The sequence below is a fragment of the Enoplosus armatus genome, chromosome 1 (genome assembly GCF_043641665.1).
Source record: "Enoplosus armatus isolate fEnoArm2 chromosome 1, fEnoArm2.hap1, whole genome shotgun sequence".
In the NCBI taxonomy this organism is placed as follows: Eukaryota; Metazoa; Chordata; class Actinopteri; order Centrarchiformes; family Enoplosidae; genus Enoplosus; species Enoplosus armatus.
Window position 1 is genome coordinate 11,059,615 of NC_092180.1, and position 21,141 is coordinate 11,080,755.

Below are 21,141 nucleotides of genomic sequence, written 5' to 3' on the forward strand. Positions count from 1 at the left end.
TGAGATTCAAATTTGACATAATTGTCATAATTGGCTCTTGCCTTGTTGTTGCTTTTATTCTCCTGTAACAGTTTTTTTAAACGGCCAGCCTCACATATTAGCAAGAAAAAAAGGGAAAAAACTGACAGTTTCTGTTTAAAGAAACACCGTCACTGTAGTAATTATACATGTGAACTCACAATTGAAAGACAGATGGTGTGACTGCCAATAATTAACAGGCATGCTCAGCTGCAACTCATGATTGATACCTCAAAGGCAACAGAAGCATACTAATAGATCTAAAACAGTATGAGCAGTCTAGGATGAATGATGTTGGGGATGGGGAGAAAACGCTGCAGATATAGAAAACAAATGCGGAAATGCACCGACGATGGCGGTGGTTACCGTTATGGTGTTGGTGTTGATTTAAAGCAGCTGTAATATCTATTTTTAATGACGATGTGAAAACAATGTGACAGTGTGGAAGGGAGGAGAAGTATCACCCGAATCTACAGCTCCCCTCTGCTTTTATATTGAGTTTCTGCAGCTCGTTGTTTAGCTGACCGGCCCCCAACTCTACTGTTCTGGTTCACTCTCACCGCTCTCATAGCGTCGTCTTAGGCTGAAACTTCCAGCAGTTTTCAGCAAAAGGGCTCTTAAAAACCCACTGTACACTACCTGCTCAGCACAACAGCAGACAGACATAGTTAGCGACTAGCTGGTGAACATAGTGGAGCATTTAGCAGCTGAAGAGCCAGATATTTCCCTCAGGGATTGGTGGAGACCAAACACAGAGCTAAATGAGAGTGAAATATTGAACTTACATTTGCAAGGTAGCCAGAAACACAACTCCAAATGAGCCAGAATGTTGTTCCGTAACAGCTGGATGTGTAAATAAGCTGCTGCTTTTGCTTTTGCTTTTTTGTCATATTAACTTGAAACGCCCTCAAGTGGCCAAAAGATAAACAATTGCAGGTTTAAGTTTATTTGAGGTTTATCATTCTGACCGCAGGATTCAGATCAGATTCAAATTGTGGGTGTATATAGCGCATAGGAGGTGTATTAAAAGCTAACATATTCTTTATTACGCTAATTCACTGGAGTTAGTAACTCCATGAGCCACAACCATCAGTTTTTATTGTCTCCTGGAAATGTAATTTTGTAACTTCTGTATTTGGTTGTTTTATGTTCTGCACTTGCAGCACACTTTGCTACATATGTGTTGTCAAATTGGTAAGGATCTTTTCTTCATTTGATTGTGTTTTGTCTATTTGGATGTGTTTTCTTACAGTATGCTGCAGTGCGTCGTGTGACAGTCAAATTCATGCTTAACTCTCAACCATTCCTCGCCACAGCCCTAATCAGAGGGATCCAGATAAAATGATAAGCCTAAGACAAAAATATTAGAAACAGAAAGCATCGCATTCTTCACAGTAGCTTGCATTTGTGTTTTGTGCGCGACCACAGTATTACAGTACACTGGATTAAGGATGTCTGGAGGAGAGTCATGCCGATCAGGGTAAATTACTTTGACATAAACAATCCTACTCTGTCCTGAAGTCAAGGAATAGGGCAAAGGAGACCTCAGATTTCTTTGTTCCTGAAGTGAAGGTTTTGTACTTGCAGACAAATATAGTTGAATGAGATAAGGATAACAGCCAAGAATAAAATGATTGAAATTTTTAATCTAGGGCTGAACAGCAGTGTGAGCAGAGATGAGATGCAAACCAAGCGTCCCTTTGGGGAGAAGGATATGGATTATAAGATCCGGCTGCTGGCCCACAGAGACACAGGCAATCACTCAGCTGTTTGATATCCTCTTGTAGGTTGTGCTTGATGCTACTGTATGCTTTTTACTCAACCTGAAGAATATATGATGACTATGATCAATGTTTTTTATCTGTGACACCTTTTAAGGAGCAGACCCTTATTTTCTGGTGTTTCAACCCCCCGAGAGTCTTTGGGTTGCATTGCCAGCCCTGCAGCATGTTACAGGAGATTGTATGTGTTTCAGGTTATGGATCCCAGTGGCATAATGAAATGCATTGCTTACTGAATGCAAGAGGAGCTGCCTGTATGTGTGTGTGTGCATGGATACCAATGATATTTTATATGTTCTTCCACATTTAACTGCACTAAATTCATGCATGCCTGTGGTTCTCACAATATGAAACAGGTTTTTTATATAGATGTGTGGCTGTACACATTTTCATTTGAACTGGGCACAGATGGCTCTGATGTAATCTCTTCAATCTGCTATTAATCACGCTGTTACAGAAAGGAGGAAAAAAACTGCAGTAAAGGTCATGACCAGGTGGATTTTGCTCTATTTGTTACATAGGGTGATGTCTTATGATAAGTATAAGCAACCTTTGAGATTATCAAAGGCTACAAGTGCGAGTGGGCGCATTATTCTCCCTTTTCTGTAGATTTTTTTGGTACAGGTATACCCTTAACAATTTATAGCAGCGCCAGACCCAACAAGGACTATCTGCATTCCAGTTCTTCCTCACACAATGTCCACCTCAGCAGGTGTGTCCAGGGATTAAACAGAGCCGGAGGCAGCGGGATCATCGCTCCAGTATACACGGTTCAGTTGCAGTTTAGTCCCAACACATCGGCTTCCAGCCGCAGGCGCCGACTGCAGCGAGCAAACAGGGCCTTCGTTTTCACACTTACATTTTGGTCGATCCGTACATTTTAGATGCACACAAGAAGCCAAATTATTCAGAGAATGTTATGGCAGAAAACCTTAGAGCTTGTTGACATGCTCTGCAGTACCTCTAAAATCTAACATGCAGCTGGTCAACCCGCAGATGTCTCCAATCACTTACATCCAGGCTCCTTTTTATACTAACAGAACCTATGTATCATGTAGATACATAAGTGAGAGACATAAATGTGAGAAAAAAGGTCAACCCACTAGCATGTTTTGGCACATGCAGACGTTGTTTACAAATGTGTGTTATAGAATCCAGCAAAGCAAAGCTTTAAAAGCATTAAAACCCAAAGACCAAAAGTGCAAAACACTTTCAACAGAGTAAAGCAAAGTGTGATGATACAGAGATTTTCACCTCCAAACCCCCAGGAACATCACCAGGCTATGTGACAATATCAGTGATGTGGCCACAGTTGAAATTACAGGTCATGTGACACGCTTTGCCTTATACAAGCCTTACAAAATAAACAGCCATGTTCTGTAAAACCATGAAGAAAATCTACTGAGCATCAAAACCACTCCAAAAGTACTGTCTTTATTTTAGGTCTCTTTTTTTTCTTTTTCCACTTTGATTCCTTTGTATAATCTGTCAAACAAATGCATTTTTGTAAATACAATTTTGGGCATCTGCGTCTGTTCTCTGAATTACCAAAGCACTGTCTTTTGTAGACAGATTTTAAATGTTCACTTTAATATTTCATTTGATGCGGCTGCCAGAAGAAAGACAGCAGCCACAGCAGAGACGGAGAGGACAGAGGTCATAAGAAGAGGAGAAGGAGCCTAATAAGAAAAATAGTGGCGATAACAGACTGCTGATAAAAAGTAAAAAAAGGACGCTGAATGGCTGCTGTATTTTTTCCAAAACTAATCACATTTAGCAGCTCCAATTTGCAGGAAATTAACATCAAAATTACATCTCAAGGACCCAGACATCCTGACTAAATTTGAATTATGCCACCCACCTCTTCTTTTAAATAAATTAAGCGCCCATGCTTCCTGCACTTTATTTATTCATACATTTCTTTTTCTTTCTGACCTTGTGTTGCTTGAAGAGCACACCCAATTTGTGTTCGCTGCTACAAAATCACCCACCATCATTTTAGCCACTGATTTTTATTTTCAATTTTCTAATTCAGATATTTAAGTTCAAAGTGACGTCGGGCCGACACCTGGTGGTCTGCTCCATCTGCACTTTGTCAGAACTGCTTCAAACACGCACACGCACACACACACACACACACACACACACACACACACACACACACACACAGACACAGCATACACAAAGAGCTCAGCAGGTCTTTCCACAATGAATGACTTTACCTTGATCTACTAGTTTGATTAAATGATATGCTGGAGATTGAGATGTGAGTCCGCCATGGTCAGAGTCATTACAGCTGACAGACTGTCCTGAAACTAAAGAGTCAGGAGTCCTTGAGGTGAACTGAAGCCTTTTACTAAGCTATAACAACAATGAACTGCTTCAACACAAGGATTAATGTCGCATAGTGAAACATTAGGTCACAAATCATAAATGAATAGTTGAGTACAGTGTACTGTACTCACAGCGTGGTTTAATAGTTTCATTTCTAAGAGACGATCATAAAGGGCTTGATATATTGTTTTTATAAAGCATACATTCAATATGCAGCCTTAGCACTGCAGCAGAGACGCATGTTCATGCGTACATGTGCAGGTGAAGGTGAATCATGTTTCCTCCACATCACAAATCCCGCTTTAACCCCCGCGGTGTGTTTATAAGTGAGTTATGCCATCACCTTTGTGTGAGTTCAGAATATTGATCATGTTTTAGTATTGCTCCCCAAGAGAAGAAGAGATAATAGATTGGACTTCTCAGTGTCTCAGTGGTGGAAGAAGCACTCAGTTCTTTTACTTAAGTAAAAGTACCAGTACTACAATGTAAAAATACCCCACTACAAGCAAAAATCCTGTATTTAGAATACCACCAATAAAAGTATTATCAGAAAAGTATCTTTATATATGACATTATTAGAATGTTAATACTGACTTATTGATGGGGGAACTAGTTTTAACTACTTTATATACAATGTGGTAGTTCACTGGTTCTCAACATGGGGGTCGGGCCCCTTCTCTAGGGTCACGAGATAAATCTGAGAGGTTGGGAGATGGGTAATGAGACAGGAAATACAAACCCCCCCCCCCCTAATTTCTGCCACACAAAGCTGCACTCATTCGTTAGACTTTTCTTTCATCGCTGCTTTTTGTGAAATATATTTACCTTTTTGAGCCTTGTGCATTTGAATTATATCACAGACAAATGAAACTCAGCTGAGGAAATGAATCACACAGCTAAACGTTTGGTGACCATTTGTTTAATCTTTAACAATGCATAATGTTTTATAAGCTTTTGTTTTTTTAATGTACAATCTTAATGTGAAAAATAACTAGTAACTATATCTGTCAAATAAATGTAGTGGAGTAGAAGTATAAAGTAGCATAGCTAGCATGAAATACTTAAGTAAAATACTTCATTATTTAAAAGTACCTTTACTTAAGTACAGTAGTCAATGTAGTTGGTTACTTTCCACCACTGGTATTTCTCATGTTGTGCTTTAACATGACTGATGGTTTCTTGAAAATACTTACAGAACCCTCTGTCCTTTACACTTTGTTCACAGTTACACCCTCCGTGTGGTGGGCAATGGGATCAAGGCTCAGAGTGCCAACCCCGAAGTCAAAGTGAAGGGAGCAGACCCTGTAATAAATCAGATCATTGACAAACTGAAACACATCAATCAGGTGAGCCTCTCTCGTTACCTCTACATATTTACTGCATGTACATTATACGATTTCTTCTTCTTTTTGCAGTTCTAACTCCACTTCTCCATCCCTCATTCTGTCAAACATATGGTGACTGTCTCCTTAGGCAGTCTGCTAATTCTCTGTGCGTCTTTGTTTTATGGAACATTAAGCCTCCTTGTTAGCTTTTGGCTCGTTCTTCAAGGTACACCGAAACAGCTACCTTGAAAAGAAACGGCTGCTCATAAAGCTGAAGCCCCTTACTCTTTACTTTTAAATAATTCTCAACAAAATCATTCATTTATATCATCTTTCATATTACCAGTAAGTACCGGCTAATAGAAAACCAGTCTCAAATGCTAAATCATCTCCAGGTAATGAAAAAAAAATCAATCATTACACATTTAGAAACCCATTTGATCTGGTTGGCGTGTCTTTGTATTTACAAAATTCTTTTTCTGCTCTTTGTCAAAATCAATGTAGCTTTTCTATCACCCAGCCTGCTTTTATGCAGGTTTCTGCTGCTGTGGCTCCTTTCAGTGCTGTTTATCTCTCAGGATGATGAGATTAGGGCAGTTTACGGGAGCGCTTTCTCTTCTCTAGCTTCAATAACAGCTGCTGTGGCAGCCTCTGGATTGTTGCACTGCTGCAGCAGCAGCAGCTTCACATGTCTGTTGCTTTGGTTTCCCAAGTGGCAGGCTGAAGGCCAGGTCATCTCTCTTGACCTCGTGCTGGCACCCCCTCCCTGACTAATTCACACCATCTGTGGGATGTCAGGACACATAAATCTATATCATAACTATTGAGAGCTCCTGATGTGCCTCATTGACATTCACTGTGTATATGTCTTTCTCACTGTGTGTTTTTGCCGTATGCATCTTAAATGTGCTTCTTTCTATGTCCTTTGTGATTCTGTGAATTTGTACCTACAGGTGAACGTTTTATGAGCCTGAATACTCAGAAATTGTTTATCTGCTGCGCATGATTTACTGTAACTACGAAACAGATCACGATTGTCAGCTCAGCCCAGATTATGTAATCATTTATAATCCACTGGGAGCAAGTACTTCAGTGACTTTAGTGACTTTAAACCCTCTGTTTTTTTCACCCAATATCTTTTGCACATACTCACATCTTTTGTCCACATTTTCTGTTCATCTCCTTTTCTGCTAAATGCTAAAAAAACATTTTCAGCAACATCATTAGCTTGCAACCTGTTCCTCTTGTCCTTGTTTACTCAGTCCCCTGATTTAATAACTGATCAAGAGTCAGTGATTCACTCATCGAGAACCATGTATGTCATGTATGAGATTTATGAGGTCTATGTCTAGTGACAGCACATTTGTACGTTTCACTTTCTTAAACAATAACAGGTTTCTTTGGCCACATGGGGGCAGCAGAAACAAGCTGTAAATACAATATTGACATATTGTCAGCCTTTAAGTTGATAATATGGGAAGCTTGTTAGCAAACAATATCTTATTTACACATCCAGGACTTACGGAGCAACATGATCATTCATTTGGAGTCATGCTTCTGGCCATGGTGGACGTAATCACTCTAATTAGTTATTTATTTATTTTTTTTTTTTACAATTTTTTGGTCTTCAACTCCTGCGGGAAATATCTGACTCTTCAACAGCTGAATGCTAAACAGCTAGTTGGTAACTTTGTCTGTGTGCTGTTTGGTGCTGAGCAGGTAGTGGACAAGTTGCAGCCAGAAAACAAAAACAATGAGCTGAAAGATGCAAAAACGCACAGCAGAGGTTGGGGACTGGAGTGACATTTCTCTGTGGGTTGATCAAGAGGAGAGAGCACCTTCACAGTACTCATAGGCATTTGATCCATTGTTAATGTAAAAATATCAGACTGAGACATTGTGCCGTCAAAATCAGTGATGAAAAATGACTCTTGGGCACGACATTTGAAATGTAGCTCATTATCAGTTTGCTCACCCAGCTGTGCGGCAAATCTGTGTGGGAAGAAACTAACTGAGGTTGGTCTCAATGTGACATTTGATTCTCAGCTTGTTGAAAACTGTGTTGTTGCAGTAGTAACAGTATTTCTAAGTTGTGTTTTTGCTTCAGTTAAGGAATAATATTCTGTTTTCAGCACCTGCACAGTAGTGTCTGTAATGTCTTGAATTTTTGAAGAAGTCCCTGGAACTATTCAAAGACAATGATGGAGCACATGCACGATTTCTGTCAAAAAATTATGAATATGGTTTCTTTCAGGAAGATTTCTTCCAAGTTTACTTGGAAATAAAATAGAGGTGGCTTCTTAATACATAAGAAGACGGAATGTTTGGTATGAAGGGAATAAAAATCAAACATCCTACACTGATGTAAATTGTCCTTAAAAATCAGCCAACTGCGATTTCACTGAAGTGAAAATACATTTACAGAATTTTATTTACAAAGTTTCAACCAAAGCTGATTTACAACATGTGTTTTTTCTCCCTGTTATGTTGGGTGTTTTCTGTCAGGATCCCACCTTTCAGGACGTTTGTCTGAAAACAAAGTAATGGCTATTATAAGACAACATTGTCAGACTGCCAGATGTTGCAAGACATACAGAGCTAACAATCAGTTCAATGGGCTGTTAGAATCATTTTCTTTTACACATTTCTAGAAACTGTAGCAGTGTGTCTCATGGCAGTGTCAGTTGTTTGGCTGTTTGGTTAATTGGTCAGTCAGTCCACCACTTTGGTCCAGATTGAAATACCTCAACAGCTATTATATGGATTGCCATGAAATTTTAAACAGACACTAGGCCCTGGAATCCTTATGACTTTGGTGAACCCTGACTTGTCATCTAGCGCCACCGGCAGGTCAAAGTTTTCACTTACCAAGTGAAAACCAAACAAACACAATTTAGCACAGACATTCATGGTGTCCAAATGATATATCCTAATGACTTTGGGGATCCCCTGACTTTTTCGTCCAGCGCCACAATGAGGTTGACATTTGGTGATTTTAAATGAAATGTTTCAACAGCTATTTGATGGATTGCCATGAAAATGTGCCAATAGAGCAGGATACCGTACCAGCAGGCGCAATGGGAATGAATGACAAATGAAGACACCTATTACACCCACGTTTGACACCCTTCAGCAACAACGTTAAGTATATCGACCACAGAAATACAAAAATCCCCCACCTAAATAATAACAAAGAAGATAATTAGTCCTAATTATTATTATTAGTCCCACAGAATATAAAAATTATCCAGATAAATTCTGGTAGCTTTTCTGCACAATAAGATGCAACACAGGACTCACCTTCTGTGTATGTGGTTGAAAAAATTGTAGTTTTAGCTGGTAGTCTTTGAATAAGTGCACGTGTCTTAGGTGAGAAAATATGAGTCATTATCATGAACAACAAGATCCCATAGTAAGCTCTATATTTTTATCCTGGGACCACAGTAGCTTAGCATGATTCACAGTTAAACGAAAATCCAGAATCTTATACTGACCCTTTCTGCAGCCCCTTAGTTCATCCTCTGTCTGAAACAAGCCATTTTAGCTCCTGTCTCTTTAAGGCCCCCACCTCCCTAAAAGCTCAATTTCTTCTCTTCTTTCTGATTGGCCAACTTCCAGAAGCCTACGGAGGGGCAACACCCAGTGCTTCTGCTGCCTCATCCTCCTACAATATGGGACCTTTAATTGCTTTAAGTCTTAAAATCTTTTCCAACATCACTTGAAACATTGATTGAGAAATCAGTGTTTGTAAGTTTCATCCACTCATTAATGTGTTTGAATTGATGAGGCCGTATCTTGTGTAATAATTTCTAATGATAATGAATGAAATGTTTTACATCTCTTGTTCCAGCAAGCTCTTTGAGACACCAAATCTGTCCTCAATTATTCGAGACAAATTTTGGAGAGACTGGTAACCAGATCACAATTGCACTTTAGCTGTCATTCTTTTCCTTTGCTTTCGTTTACTTTGCTTGTCTGAATGCGGCTGATTTAAGATCTTGTCCAGAAGTGATTGGTTGAAGTGTGATGGCTGCCTTCAGTAATGTTCAAAAGGTAGCTTTTGTGAAAAAGAGAGCCCTCAAAAGTTTGATTTTCTTGTTAAAACCTACTTGTGTTGAAATTCAACATTTGCCCTTCTGCACAAGTGTTGTTTGCCAAGTCCTCGTGCTCTGTTCCAGCACTGCCTCCAGTACCTGCAGGCAAAATAAAAATAAAGATGCTGTGCCTGTTCAGTAGGGTAAATAGTGAACCTTGTCTATTTTGTATGTAGTCATTGTGTTCAATGAGCTGTTCTTTGCTGTAAACTATTCCAAGGTTTTGTTTGGGTTTTATCAGAATTCAAGATGCAAATAACCAGAAATTAATTGTAGCAACAACTCCAGTACAAGCCAAATTACTCCATCACTGGGTCAAACTCAAAAGGAAGTGCTTTGTTGTGCTACTTGTAAGACTCATATCAGTTGCATAATACAGTGATTTGCAAAATAATTTATTCCAGTGTATGTTTTCTGGCTCAACTTTTTCTGCAACCCAATGCAACGGCATCAGCCAAGGCGCTGCATTGGCCAATCAAATACATGCAAGTGCTCATTCCTGGTAGATTACTTTGTAACATCTGTATTTCTACTGTTTAGCTTAAGATTGTTGCAACGGAAGATAAAATTGACTTTTTTTTTTTTTACCGTGACCATGAGTTTTCCATAACATTAACCAAGTAGTTTTGTTTGCCTAAACAATTTAGAAACAATCATTAGCTGGTTTTCAGAAGGCAATGACAGGTGACCTACTTTTCCATTTTGATATAGGGACTTACTAATATTGACTGTTAATGTTTTTTCCAGAAAAACACCTCATCAGGAAAGACTTACTCAAAGAAACCCTGCTGTCATAAATGTCATACTCATGTTGTTGAACCCAGACTTTCTGAAGCAGGAGATTTTTTTAAGAGAGCTAATGAATCAACGTGGCATCTAAAATGGTTCTGGAGTATACTGTATTGCACTTCATAAGTACAGAGGAAGGTGATGTTGTGAATTGCAGACTTTATAGTATACATCTGGTACGATTCATTTAACAGCTTGTGTGTTCACAGTCCTTGAGTCTAGTTTGCATTATCATCTCATTGGGACTTGATTTGCAAATAGTTCTGGCATCTCATTAGCTGGATGAAGAGCGGCACAAGTGTCACTCTGCGTGTGTGACCCGAATTGTCATTTAACAGAAATTGTCAACCCTCACATTTTTATTCCTCTGCTGTCTTTAAAGGTGTTGATCACACGTTATGAGGCGCATGGCAAGTTGAAGAGAATACATGACACGGAGTCCCAGTCATGTAATTCACTGACAATGTGACTGTTTTAAGATGGAAACTGGGGCTTGAGGAGGACACAGTATGTGGGTCATATTCATGTTGAAATACAGCCAGTGTTAAATGGTGAAGCTTTGAAATTAAAATTTATTGAGTGTATGTGTGGTAGATGAATGAAGATGAAAACTGGATGCAAGGGGAAGAAGTAGAGGGTGAGTGTGTTGGTGTGTGGGGAGTTAATGGCAGCTCACTTTATGACATGTGCACATGTGGGTGTACACTACACCGTATATACTTCTATAAATCACTGTAGTATTGGTGCCCCTCATTAATATGATGAAAATTACCTTAATGTACATGTGCATGAATGGCAGGTTGAGTGTTTGAATGGCTGCAGAGAAAAAAGGAAGTGTACTCTGAAATATGGATAAAGGCAAAAGGTGAAATTCTATTACCTTTTTACAGATGCCACAGTTGGGGCATTTTTATGAGGATAAGAATGATGTGTCCATGCAAATGTTGCTTTTCATGTTTTTCATCTACATATCAGAGATGTTCTTTACTATTTCCATTTATTTGCCCCTGACCTTGACTAACTCAAGTGCTCCATGTTTCCCTAGAACCAAATGGAAATGTATCATTACTATTCCACAGCCGAGACTGCAGGAAAACTCAAAACAGCAATGCAGCTATTGACAAATTCATCATGCAATCTGAGCGTACAAACTCTAGATTTCATCATCTCGCTCATCAGCAGCTCTTTCCTATGAATTATTTGTTGACTCCTCTCCTCCTTGCCTGTCCTCTCCTCTTGATGTGGTAAAACCCATCAGGAATCTATAAGTAGGCCCTGTCCCTGTGTCTCTCAATCAAAATCAGGAGCAAGCAGCTCCTCACCCCGTCTGTGGGCTGAATTATTTACCAGTCATTGATGTGGTGGTTGACCAGCAGTTTTGCTTGTGAATTATTCATGCATCCTCTCCTCTTAGTCCAAAGGATTAACACTGTGAATATATTCACATTTTATTTGCTGTGCTCCTAAATGTGCATACCACGTCATAACATTTGACTGTTACAGAAGTCCAGTTAAGGAGGTTATAACCATCATACTGTTCTCTAGAGATATTTTACTCGCCCGCTGAGTACGACTTACAAATTCAGTGTGTTCGATTCATTCACGTTTGTGTCCATCAAAGAGTCTGTAAAGTCAGATACGTCAGGACTGTGCAAGCAAATCTTAATTTGAGACAAACCCCAAAAACCTGCGCAGTAAATAAAAACATTCAAAGACAAATCCAGCTAAGCGGCATACCTGTAGATAACAACTTTCAATCATAAATTATTGCATGTGCTTATTCGTGATTAAGACCCAGTTTGAGCAACAGCAGCATATGTCACGTTGTTGGGTCATTCAAGTTGGTGAAAAATGCTCACATTGAATGTATTCACAATGTATTCCTGTGTGTTTAAATGTTTTTTTCTTTTCCTACTGTATCCGCTCATAATAACTGAAGCATGGCTAAGATATGGTTGACTTTAGATGATTGAAAACACTTGGTTAAGGTTCAGGAACGTGGTGATCATGGTTAAAGGATAAGGCTGGCATTACTCTGTTTGTGACTCTCAGACCCAAGCCCATTGGTCCCTACTGAAGACATCAATCTTTAAAAACAGGTCATTAATACCTACCTAAAAAAAAAAGCTCATTGATATGTTTTTAATATTTTTTGGACAACAATGGAGGTCTGTTGCATAGAGGAATAAGCTATATCAGGCTTTACGTGCTAATAGGATCACGTCCTTGCTGGTTTTGGTCTTTTCATGGGATTTGCCAGCAAGAAAAATATAGAATATCTGCGGCATCATACTTGAGATTTTACAAATGTTAACACAAATTCACATTATATTCTAATTTCACTCACCCGCTGCTGCTGCACTTGGTCTGGGTAAACACTCCTGTCAGTGCTGCTGCTGCACTGAGGGAGATGGGAAATGACAGCGTGCGTCTTGGGAGCCGACTCACATCCTGACACTTTTCCCCTCTGACTGGCAAATATGATCATTGTAAGATCTCTCCTCCGCCCTCTATTTACATATAGAAGAACGTTTTCGGAGAGAATACTAATGAGCTTAAAAATCCGCACACACGGCTTGATTCATCTTTTGGATCTCTGAAGGTGTGATCCATTTTCCCACATGACACCCTGCACCTCTTTAGGAAATGTACCCTATACATCTGCACTGTGCATTTTAATTGACTATAAATGCATGCTGTTATGTGTCGCTGGAAGTTAATCTGAAACTTTACAGAGTCTAGACATACCTTTGTCTGTGGTGGGAAATGCAGACTGAATGGTTGTGTAGGCAGGATAAATATAGTGATAATGCCCGTACATTTACAAGATGCCGAGTAACATAGCCATCCCCTTGCTCCATTACTGTAGATGGAGCTAAAGCACATACCTTAATGGCTTGACATTACAAATAGGAGTTGACAGCTGAAAATTTCAAGCATTAGACGGCAGCACAATGATATTTTCCACCTGATTTCTCTGCTTGATTATATTGTGTTAGAAATGCTGAAACAACGGCATGCGTTAATATTGTTAACGACTCTATATAGAGGTCAAACAAATACATTTGCAGCCAAAAATACTCGACGTTGAGTTTAATTAGTCTTATTTTTCTTAGTTTTACCTGCTTCAGTTTGTTTACTCCAGAGGCAGATGCCAAAATCAAATTATTCATCTGTGTTAATAAATAAAATTGTTGCACTGTGGCACTCTTAACCTTGAACAAGAAATAAAAAAAACATTAAGTGATACCTCAGAAAATACACAGTAAAAATAGAACTATACAGATAGTTTTAGTGTCTATCTGCATGTGTGTGTGTGTGCTGGTACTATTCGTTATTCTACCTGTGGGAAGAAAGTGTCTCTTAAACGGATGGTGCATGATTTAATGCTCCGGTAGTGTTTTCCAGATGGCAGGAGTGAGAATAGTGTGTAGGCTGGATGACTGGTGTCCTTGATGATGCTTTGGGCTTTCTTTATGCAGCAGGTAATGAAGATATCATACAGCCGTAGGAGCTCTGTGCCAGTAGATTTTTGATGCTGGCTTTACAGTGTTTTGCTGCAGTTTCCAGTCTTGTACAGTCAAAACTGCCAAACCATATACTGTGATGCAGCCTGTCAGAATATACTCTCTATGGTGCAGTGATGAAAGTCAAGCCAAGCAAGTTCCCATGGAAAATCTTTGGAGTCGTTGTTGTGACTTCCTGAAGAAGCAGCTGGTATTATGAAGAACTTTTCCAAATATAAGGAAGACAAGAATACATGTAAACAATCAATAAGATATACCACTCAAAAGGAGCACTGGGAGATTTCAAGTCTACAGCAGCTCTGTGAGGTTGCACAGTAGTGCTTTGAGATAAAGGGTAATGTCAGCATGCTAACAGGCTCACGATGACAATGCCACCATGCTGATGTTTAGCAGGTACAATGTTCACCATGTTCATCACCTTAGTTTAGCGTGTTAGCATGCCAGCATTTGCTAATTAGCACTGAACACAAAGTACAGCTGAAGCTGGTGGGAATGTTTTACAGGTCAAAGTGAAATTTTGAACTGATGACGACACTAGAGGAAAGGTCCGAGGATCACCACAGTGATTCATCCTCAGAGCAACGTGGATATTTGTACAAAATTTAGTGACAATCCATCCCATAGTTGTTGAGACCAAAACCGTGGAACCGTCACACCGATATTGTCATCCCTAGAGCCTTATCTAAATCTTATTGGTGAAATTACCAAAAATTGAACATTTATCAATCAAAAGAGCCATTTTCAAAAGAAACATGTAGTATTATAGGCTTCATGAATTATGTACAATTACGTGTTATGTTAAATCATGTGTTGCGAGTTTCAATGTGCAGTGAAAATACATTCATCGGTGAACTGAATTCTTTGTTTTATTTTGTTCTTGATGAGTGTTGTGATAGTGGAATACACTGTGTGTGAGAGCGACAGAAAGACAGACAGACTGTCCACAATAAAACCCCACATATCTTTGTTATTGTCCGTCCTACAGTTTGGGCCTGGAGCCTGGGCCGCTTGGTCTCTGTTTGTAACAATGAAAAATATTGTTTGTTGTTCAACCACTTTACTAATTTCCAATCCACTTCAGTTGGTCCCTCTCTCACCTCCTGTAGCCATCGCATGTTTATCCTCATTATTATTAACGGCAAACAGCAGAGACTCAGCAGTTTTCTCCCGGGTGTGTTTCCTGCCATTGATCAAACAGTAACTCCAGAGGACAGCTGATTAAATGTTTACTGACTGTGTAGTGGTTGCCATGGTTACCATCATGGTATTTGCCAGTGCATTTACTTAACACTTTTTTACAAAGACAAGAGGTTGATCAAGATAATTTAGATAATTTTGATCGAGCTTTAGTAACTTATTTGTACATGAAAGCCATTTCTGAATCGCTTCAAGTTAACTAGGATTCTACAGACTACATCATAATGTAATGATCACAATATTAATTTTCTACTTTGCCATCCCAGTCATATTTACTGCCATGCTTAAGGTTATTTACTCAAGTCCTGCTACGATCGGAGAGTAAAGTTGCTTAACTCTGGGAGTTCAGAGATGCACAAAATTAAAGTTTAATGTACTGTAGCTCTGGCAGCCAAACCTGGCGGGAAATCATTGTAGGGCTTAACAACGCAACACGCAATGCTATGGCTTGTCTGAGAGAGTGTAGCCACTCTCTCCATGGGACATAAGGGCCTTTTTCTGCACAATATCAAACTTGCGCTCTTGGTGTGAAAGCCCTGCATTGCACCTATTCTTCAAATCAGCCAGTTACCTGGAAGAAATTTAGGGTGGCACTTGGAGTGGCCAACCACGGGGGTGCCAGAAGGATGGCCACCACTGGACCAAGTACGATAAGACGTTAAAAAAACACAATAATTTAACAGGTGAGCCCCTGAAGGAAATGCTATAATCCAGCAAGTTCCTATTTCAGTCTTTCTAATGCTTAAACTGTAAGTCCAGTTGTCTTTGACTAATTACTTCCAATTGAACGTGTTTTAGTGAAACAGATGGACAAAGTGTTAACATGTAGTGCATTAACAGTAAAGATCAGCTACAGCAAATTAACACAGCAAATGGGAACTAAAATAAATCCACTAACTAAGCAGGGTGAGTCAGATATTCTGATGCTTTTTCTTTCCACATAGATACCTACAGTATATGAATCAAATTTCCATTTAATCTTAACATGTAGTTGACAATGAGCCTGTGTATTCATCATTATCTCCTGTTTGTGTTTGCTCTTAATTTGTGCAGCAATTTTAAAAGAAAAGAAAATGACCACTTAGCAGGGGATCTCTGTGTTCAGAAAATTAATTCTAAGTGCGCAGTAGTGCAATTTATTTGCGTGTGGGCAGTTGTGTTTGTGAAAAGAGTAATTGGTATTATTTGGTCACTAACTCTCCACACACTGCAATAACAGCCAGAGGCCTGCCCAAGGGCGCCTACTCAGAGCAGTTTCTCACCTGGACATGCATTGAACGAATCAGAAAACCTGTCTCACAGTCAGTGTTAGACAAAGCCCAATGTCAGCCACAGAAGTGAGGCTAATAACGCAGTTAGGCTGTTCATTGTGTGTCAGAAAGAGCAGTACAGCTGTTCAATCCAAATCCAAATCAAATGCAGAGCCCTGGCCCTGAAGAGGAAAAGAAGTGAGTAGCCTGCTGGTTGACAGACTTGTTGTTTCCTCAGCTTTGGATCAAATTAGTTTGTTGTGAAATAACATTAGTTAACAAGACTAATGAATTACCCTTTGTTTGATGCAAATCATGTTGTCGTCTGCCACTGACTACATTAACCCAAAGCACAGGTTTTCTTTTATAACTTGTGTGTTGTAGATGTGAAAGCAAATTTTACTCATTCATGACAAAAAAGTTACTTTATCGCTCTCTTCTTTCCTTTTAGATAGATCCAATAGAAGTGCTGACTGTTTCTTAATAGTGTTTTGATCAACAATGGAGCTCTACAGCACAGAGAAATGAGATATATCAGGCTTTGGCTACACATGCAATGCTTGTTAGTGGCATCAATTTATTGTTGGTCTCCTGTGTAGAATATTGCTATCCTTATCCTTTAATTTTTGTTCCTGTTTTTCCAGTGTGTGCATGAAAAACCAATTTGTAGGAGTGGACTGGGAACAGAAAATATGCATTTGTCCAAGTCCATAAATTAGAAAATGTTGAGTGAGGTCAACTCTCCTCATGAATCAAAGTTTCTAGAGATTTAAGTTGTGACTTGAGACTTGTGTGATTGAGTTAATCTCTGTATGTGTGAAAGAAAACAGCACTTTCTCCTCTTACTCACACGTGTATACACATGTATACACTGGCTAATTTATTCATACATCTTAACCTTTCACCTCCTTGCTAAATATAATGTGAATCTTAAAGCTCAGCTAGCATATTGTCTCACATGTGCAGACTAATTATTGCAAGATGCTGTTTCTTCTGTTCTGTTCAGGGTTCAGTTGACAGCTTTTGAACATACTGAGCCCTCGAGCAGTGCTCCACCTCCTGGACTGGGAAACACAAAGTTCAAATTCAGACGATCTCGCAGACCAGGCTAATCTCAGGCACCACAGAAACTCATTAGTCCACATGTTGTACTAAAAGTTTTCTTAGATCTCTGACATAAATGGAAAGAAAACCATGCTATATTCTCCATCTTCTAACCTGTCACCATTGAAGAGCAGAAACCCTAGACAGACTCATTACCAACGCAGATCTGTCCCAGCTCAGCCATGGCAGCAACCCTGACACTTGTGCTCCCCTGCACTGAACCACAACAGCAGCTAATTAGCATAGACACTACCTTTCTGATCAACACAAAGCAGTCTCTCTTGTTTCCAATGATGCGCCATGAATTTAAATGAGACAATTAGCGCATGCATTTCCCCTGGTATTGAGTTCACAAACTCTTTGATTGAGATTCTGCTGCACAGCGATACAGCAGAAAGTTTAGTTGCCCTGCAGGCCACTGCGGCCAGGAAGGGTGAGCGTCATGGGACACGTACTAGGGATTTATTTAGGTTTGTAAGTGGTGGCGATCAGGACAATTGTTGATGCTCATAGTGTCTTTATTAAATATTAATTCACCAGCCTCATTTATATTTTAGGCTTATTATTTTGTAAACAAACAAAAAAAGAAATGTAACCATTTATTTTTAATCTCAAAAGCACTTCTAAAAAATAATTTTCAAAAATCAGGATGAAGTATAATAAAGTAAAAGTAAAGTATATAAATATGGACAGAAAATTTTAATACAAAAAATGCCATTTGCAGTGCAGTTATTCTGTAGATTCAATCATTCTGTAGATAGATTCATTACTTCGAGGACTGTGGCTGATAAGCATCCTAATCAGCAGCTTTTTTGCATTTTCTCCCTGATTTTCTGTACTGTCCTTACTGAGAGGACCTTGTTCAGTGTATCCTGCTGTGAATATTGCAGCAGGAAACACAGCAGCCTTTAAAACTCAGAGTTAAAACTACTTTAACCCAATTTACTATTGACTATTGATATTTTTTAACCAAAAATGTGTATTTTTCTGTGTCTTTTTTCCACAACCAGCTGCTGCAGGGAAAGTCCATCCCTAAACTGGGGTCACTGGACCAGATTGAAACAGGAAGTGGAGACGCAGAGGGACGTTACAGCGGTGACTGTGACGATGAGGACGGTTGTGGTGGTTCAGGTGGTGGCGAGAATAAGAGAAAAGTCTTCAGAGTCTCCAAATGTAAGTCTCATCTTTTTGTAATTTTACTGAGCAATTAACCAATTAACCATGTGAACGCATCTTCAGCCAGAAGTCATTACCCAAGCACCCATATTTTACACTGAGTTAAATGCCAAGAATATTTCATTCAAGTGGGAATGAGCATTTATATTGTAAAGGATTGGGTGTGATGATTTAAATGTGTATTATGTTTTATTTGTATTTATTGTACTAGTAGTAGGAGTGTTTGTGTCTACCTGCCCAGGGGCTGCAGATGGAAAGTAGTTAGTAGCTAAATCTGGTACAGTACAAAGCATCTCTTCTCTTTGTATGAGTTTTTTTTGTACATGGTGACAAATAAATGTAATAAACTAAACTAAACATAAAACATGGGGGTTGAGAGGCATATAACACAGACTTACAGAGAATAGAGAATAATCAAGGTTCACAAAGAACATCAGATCAAATAAATTAAATAGGATTAATAAAGTAACAGCAATAAATATACCATAACACATAAGTCATACACATGGATGTTCTTGTGCTGTCTAATTTTTAACGCTTTAAATTCTACCTTTTTAAAGTTGCAGAATTCAAAAATTAAAACTAGTTTTTGATCAGTTAATAAGACTTGCTCCAGTCTCCATTTTATGACAGCCATAATAATAGTCATTAAAGGTAATAGTTGCTATGGGGACATTATTGCAATCAAGGCCCATTACTTTAAAAATTATTGCTCCCCAGAGGATCAGTAACCCCTGATGAATCACAGCGGCGGAGCTTTCCTCTTCATTTTGCTGCCTTTCACTCTCTCCTCTCCTCTCAGCACATGGATTCCCCCTCTCCTCTCTCCTCTACTCTCCATCAAACATGCTAACAACCTGATTAATCACCTCTCTCATTTTGCCTATGGCGACAGCAAGGAAGGTGGGGGGGGGGGGGGCGGGTCATCCAAACAAGCCCTTCTATCCGTGTAAATGTTTCCTTTACTGCTTGTCAGTCTGTCTCGAGGCTTCAGCAGCTCAGGTTCAGGGAAGCTGCTTAACAATCGCTCATCTGAGGCTGTAAGGAGGCTCTGACATTTATCACCCATTACAGTAGAGCCGCTCTTTCCTTGTCATAGGCCAGATCAGCCTGTCTCCAATATTTATGACCCACTGTCTGTTGTGACCTCTGTCCCCGGCTGCCTGACCCTCACAAATACTGAGGATTCGCCACCTGAACCAGACCTCTGGTCAGTCCCTGTAGGATTCTGCAGTTTTTTTGCATGTATTGCTACAAAAATTTGGTACAGGTGTTTTTCCTTGGGTTTTATTGTTGTAGTAGACTTAAATGAATATGAAGTAGACTTATCAAGTCAAGGATACAGCAGCACTAAAAACATAATGTTTTATTGGTCTCTCTTTCTGAAAAAGGAGTCTTTCAACAGATTGAAAAGTACAGCAAGCAATTACTGTGAGTACTTATCCATTATAATTTATGAACAGAAATTAAAACATGCACTCAAATCATTCTGGAGGACTCTTGGAGTCGAGTCTCAATTGGATCTTACCTTTAGAAAACAACATCTGTTCATCTAATGTTTTTGAAGATAAAATTGGTTAATTTTTGTGTTCATCTGCAGAAACAATTTAAATAGAAGGTACAATATTGGAGGTTTAATCCAAAACACCTCTTCAAGCTGTAGGAGTGAATAAAGGTCACAGATAAATAAGCAACCCACTGTCCTCTGAATCATTCTCCATCGTCATTGTTTGTAACCACCGTAGTCATATAATACTTTCAGACACTAACTGGTGTATGACACATTTAATAAACAGGGGTTTAACCCTTATTTGACCAATCCTGTGAGACTGTTAGTCACCGATAACACTTGGTCACTGCCATTCACACAAGACCCAGTGATAATGTAGTTTGCAGACAGACTTTTAGTTCTTTTACTTACTTCTTTTGGTCAGAATTTAAAAACAGCTCAGTTTCTACAATAATTTTCAAGTACATAATAATGATAAGAGATAAATCTATGGCTGAGAGGAGTCGAAGTTAGCTCGTGTATCTGTCACAGAGTTATAGCAATTCTATAATAGCTGAATAATAATCCTGTAGTTCAGTCAGCCAGTTTACATGGAATGGATTATTATGTGAATGTTACGTACAGCATTGATGTTTGGCGTCTGACCTCGTCACGCCTCACAAGAAAGCTCTGAGATCAGCAGAGCTGGGAGTGGTGATAAGCTGCCAGTATGCCTCTTCAGAAGTGCATGTTGGATGATCGAATAGTTTGGGAATCCCCCTCCTTCCACACCTTTCCAACATCGGATTGGGTGGGCTGTGTCCGACCATTTCTGTACCTTTCCGAAACTGACAATCTGACATTCTCACCCAGTTCACACAGTGATTGGCCAACTGTACAGAAAGTAAGCAAGGTTTGAACTTCTCTCTCTGGCTTTTTTTTTATTTGTTCCACAATTATTTGTGGCACAAAATGTGCACCATTATCCCCATATTTAAACGATATCGCGTTGCCTCCCTCTCAATGACGGCTGGTTTTTCATTCTACCTTTGAGTGT

At 39.3% G+C, this 21,141-nt stretch overlaps 1 protein-coding gene across 1 annotated transcript in view; it reads left to right on the top strand.

Annotated features, from left to right (window-relative positions):
* Positions 1-21,141, top strand: part of gpc5a (glypican 5a) — a 108,030-nt gene that overhangs the window by 47,104 nt on the left and 39,785 nt on the right. Inside the window, exons 7-8 of the mRNA XM_070907189.1 lie at positions 5,359-5,479; positions 18,430-18,592. Of these exons, the coding sequence (XP_070763290.1) occupies positions 5,359-5,479; positions 18,430-18,592 (284 nt within the window). The remainder of the gene's footprint in view (positions 1-5,358; positions 5,480-18,429; positions 18,593-21,141) is intronic.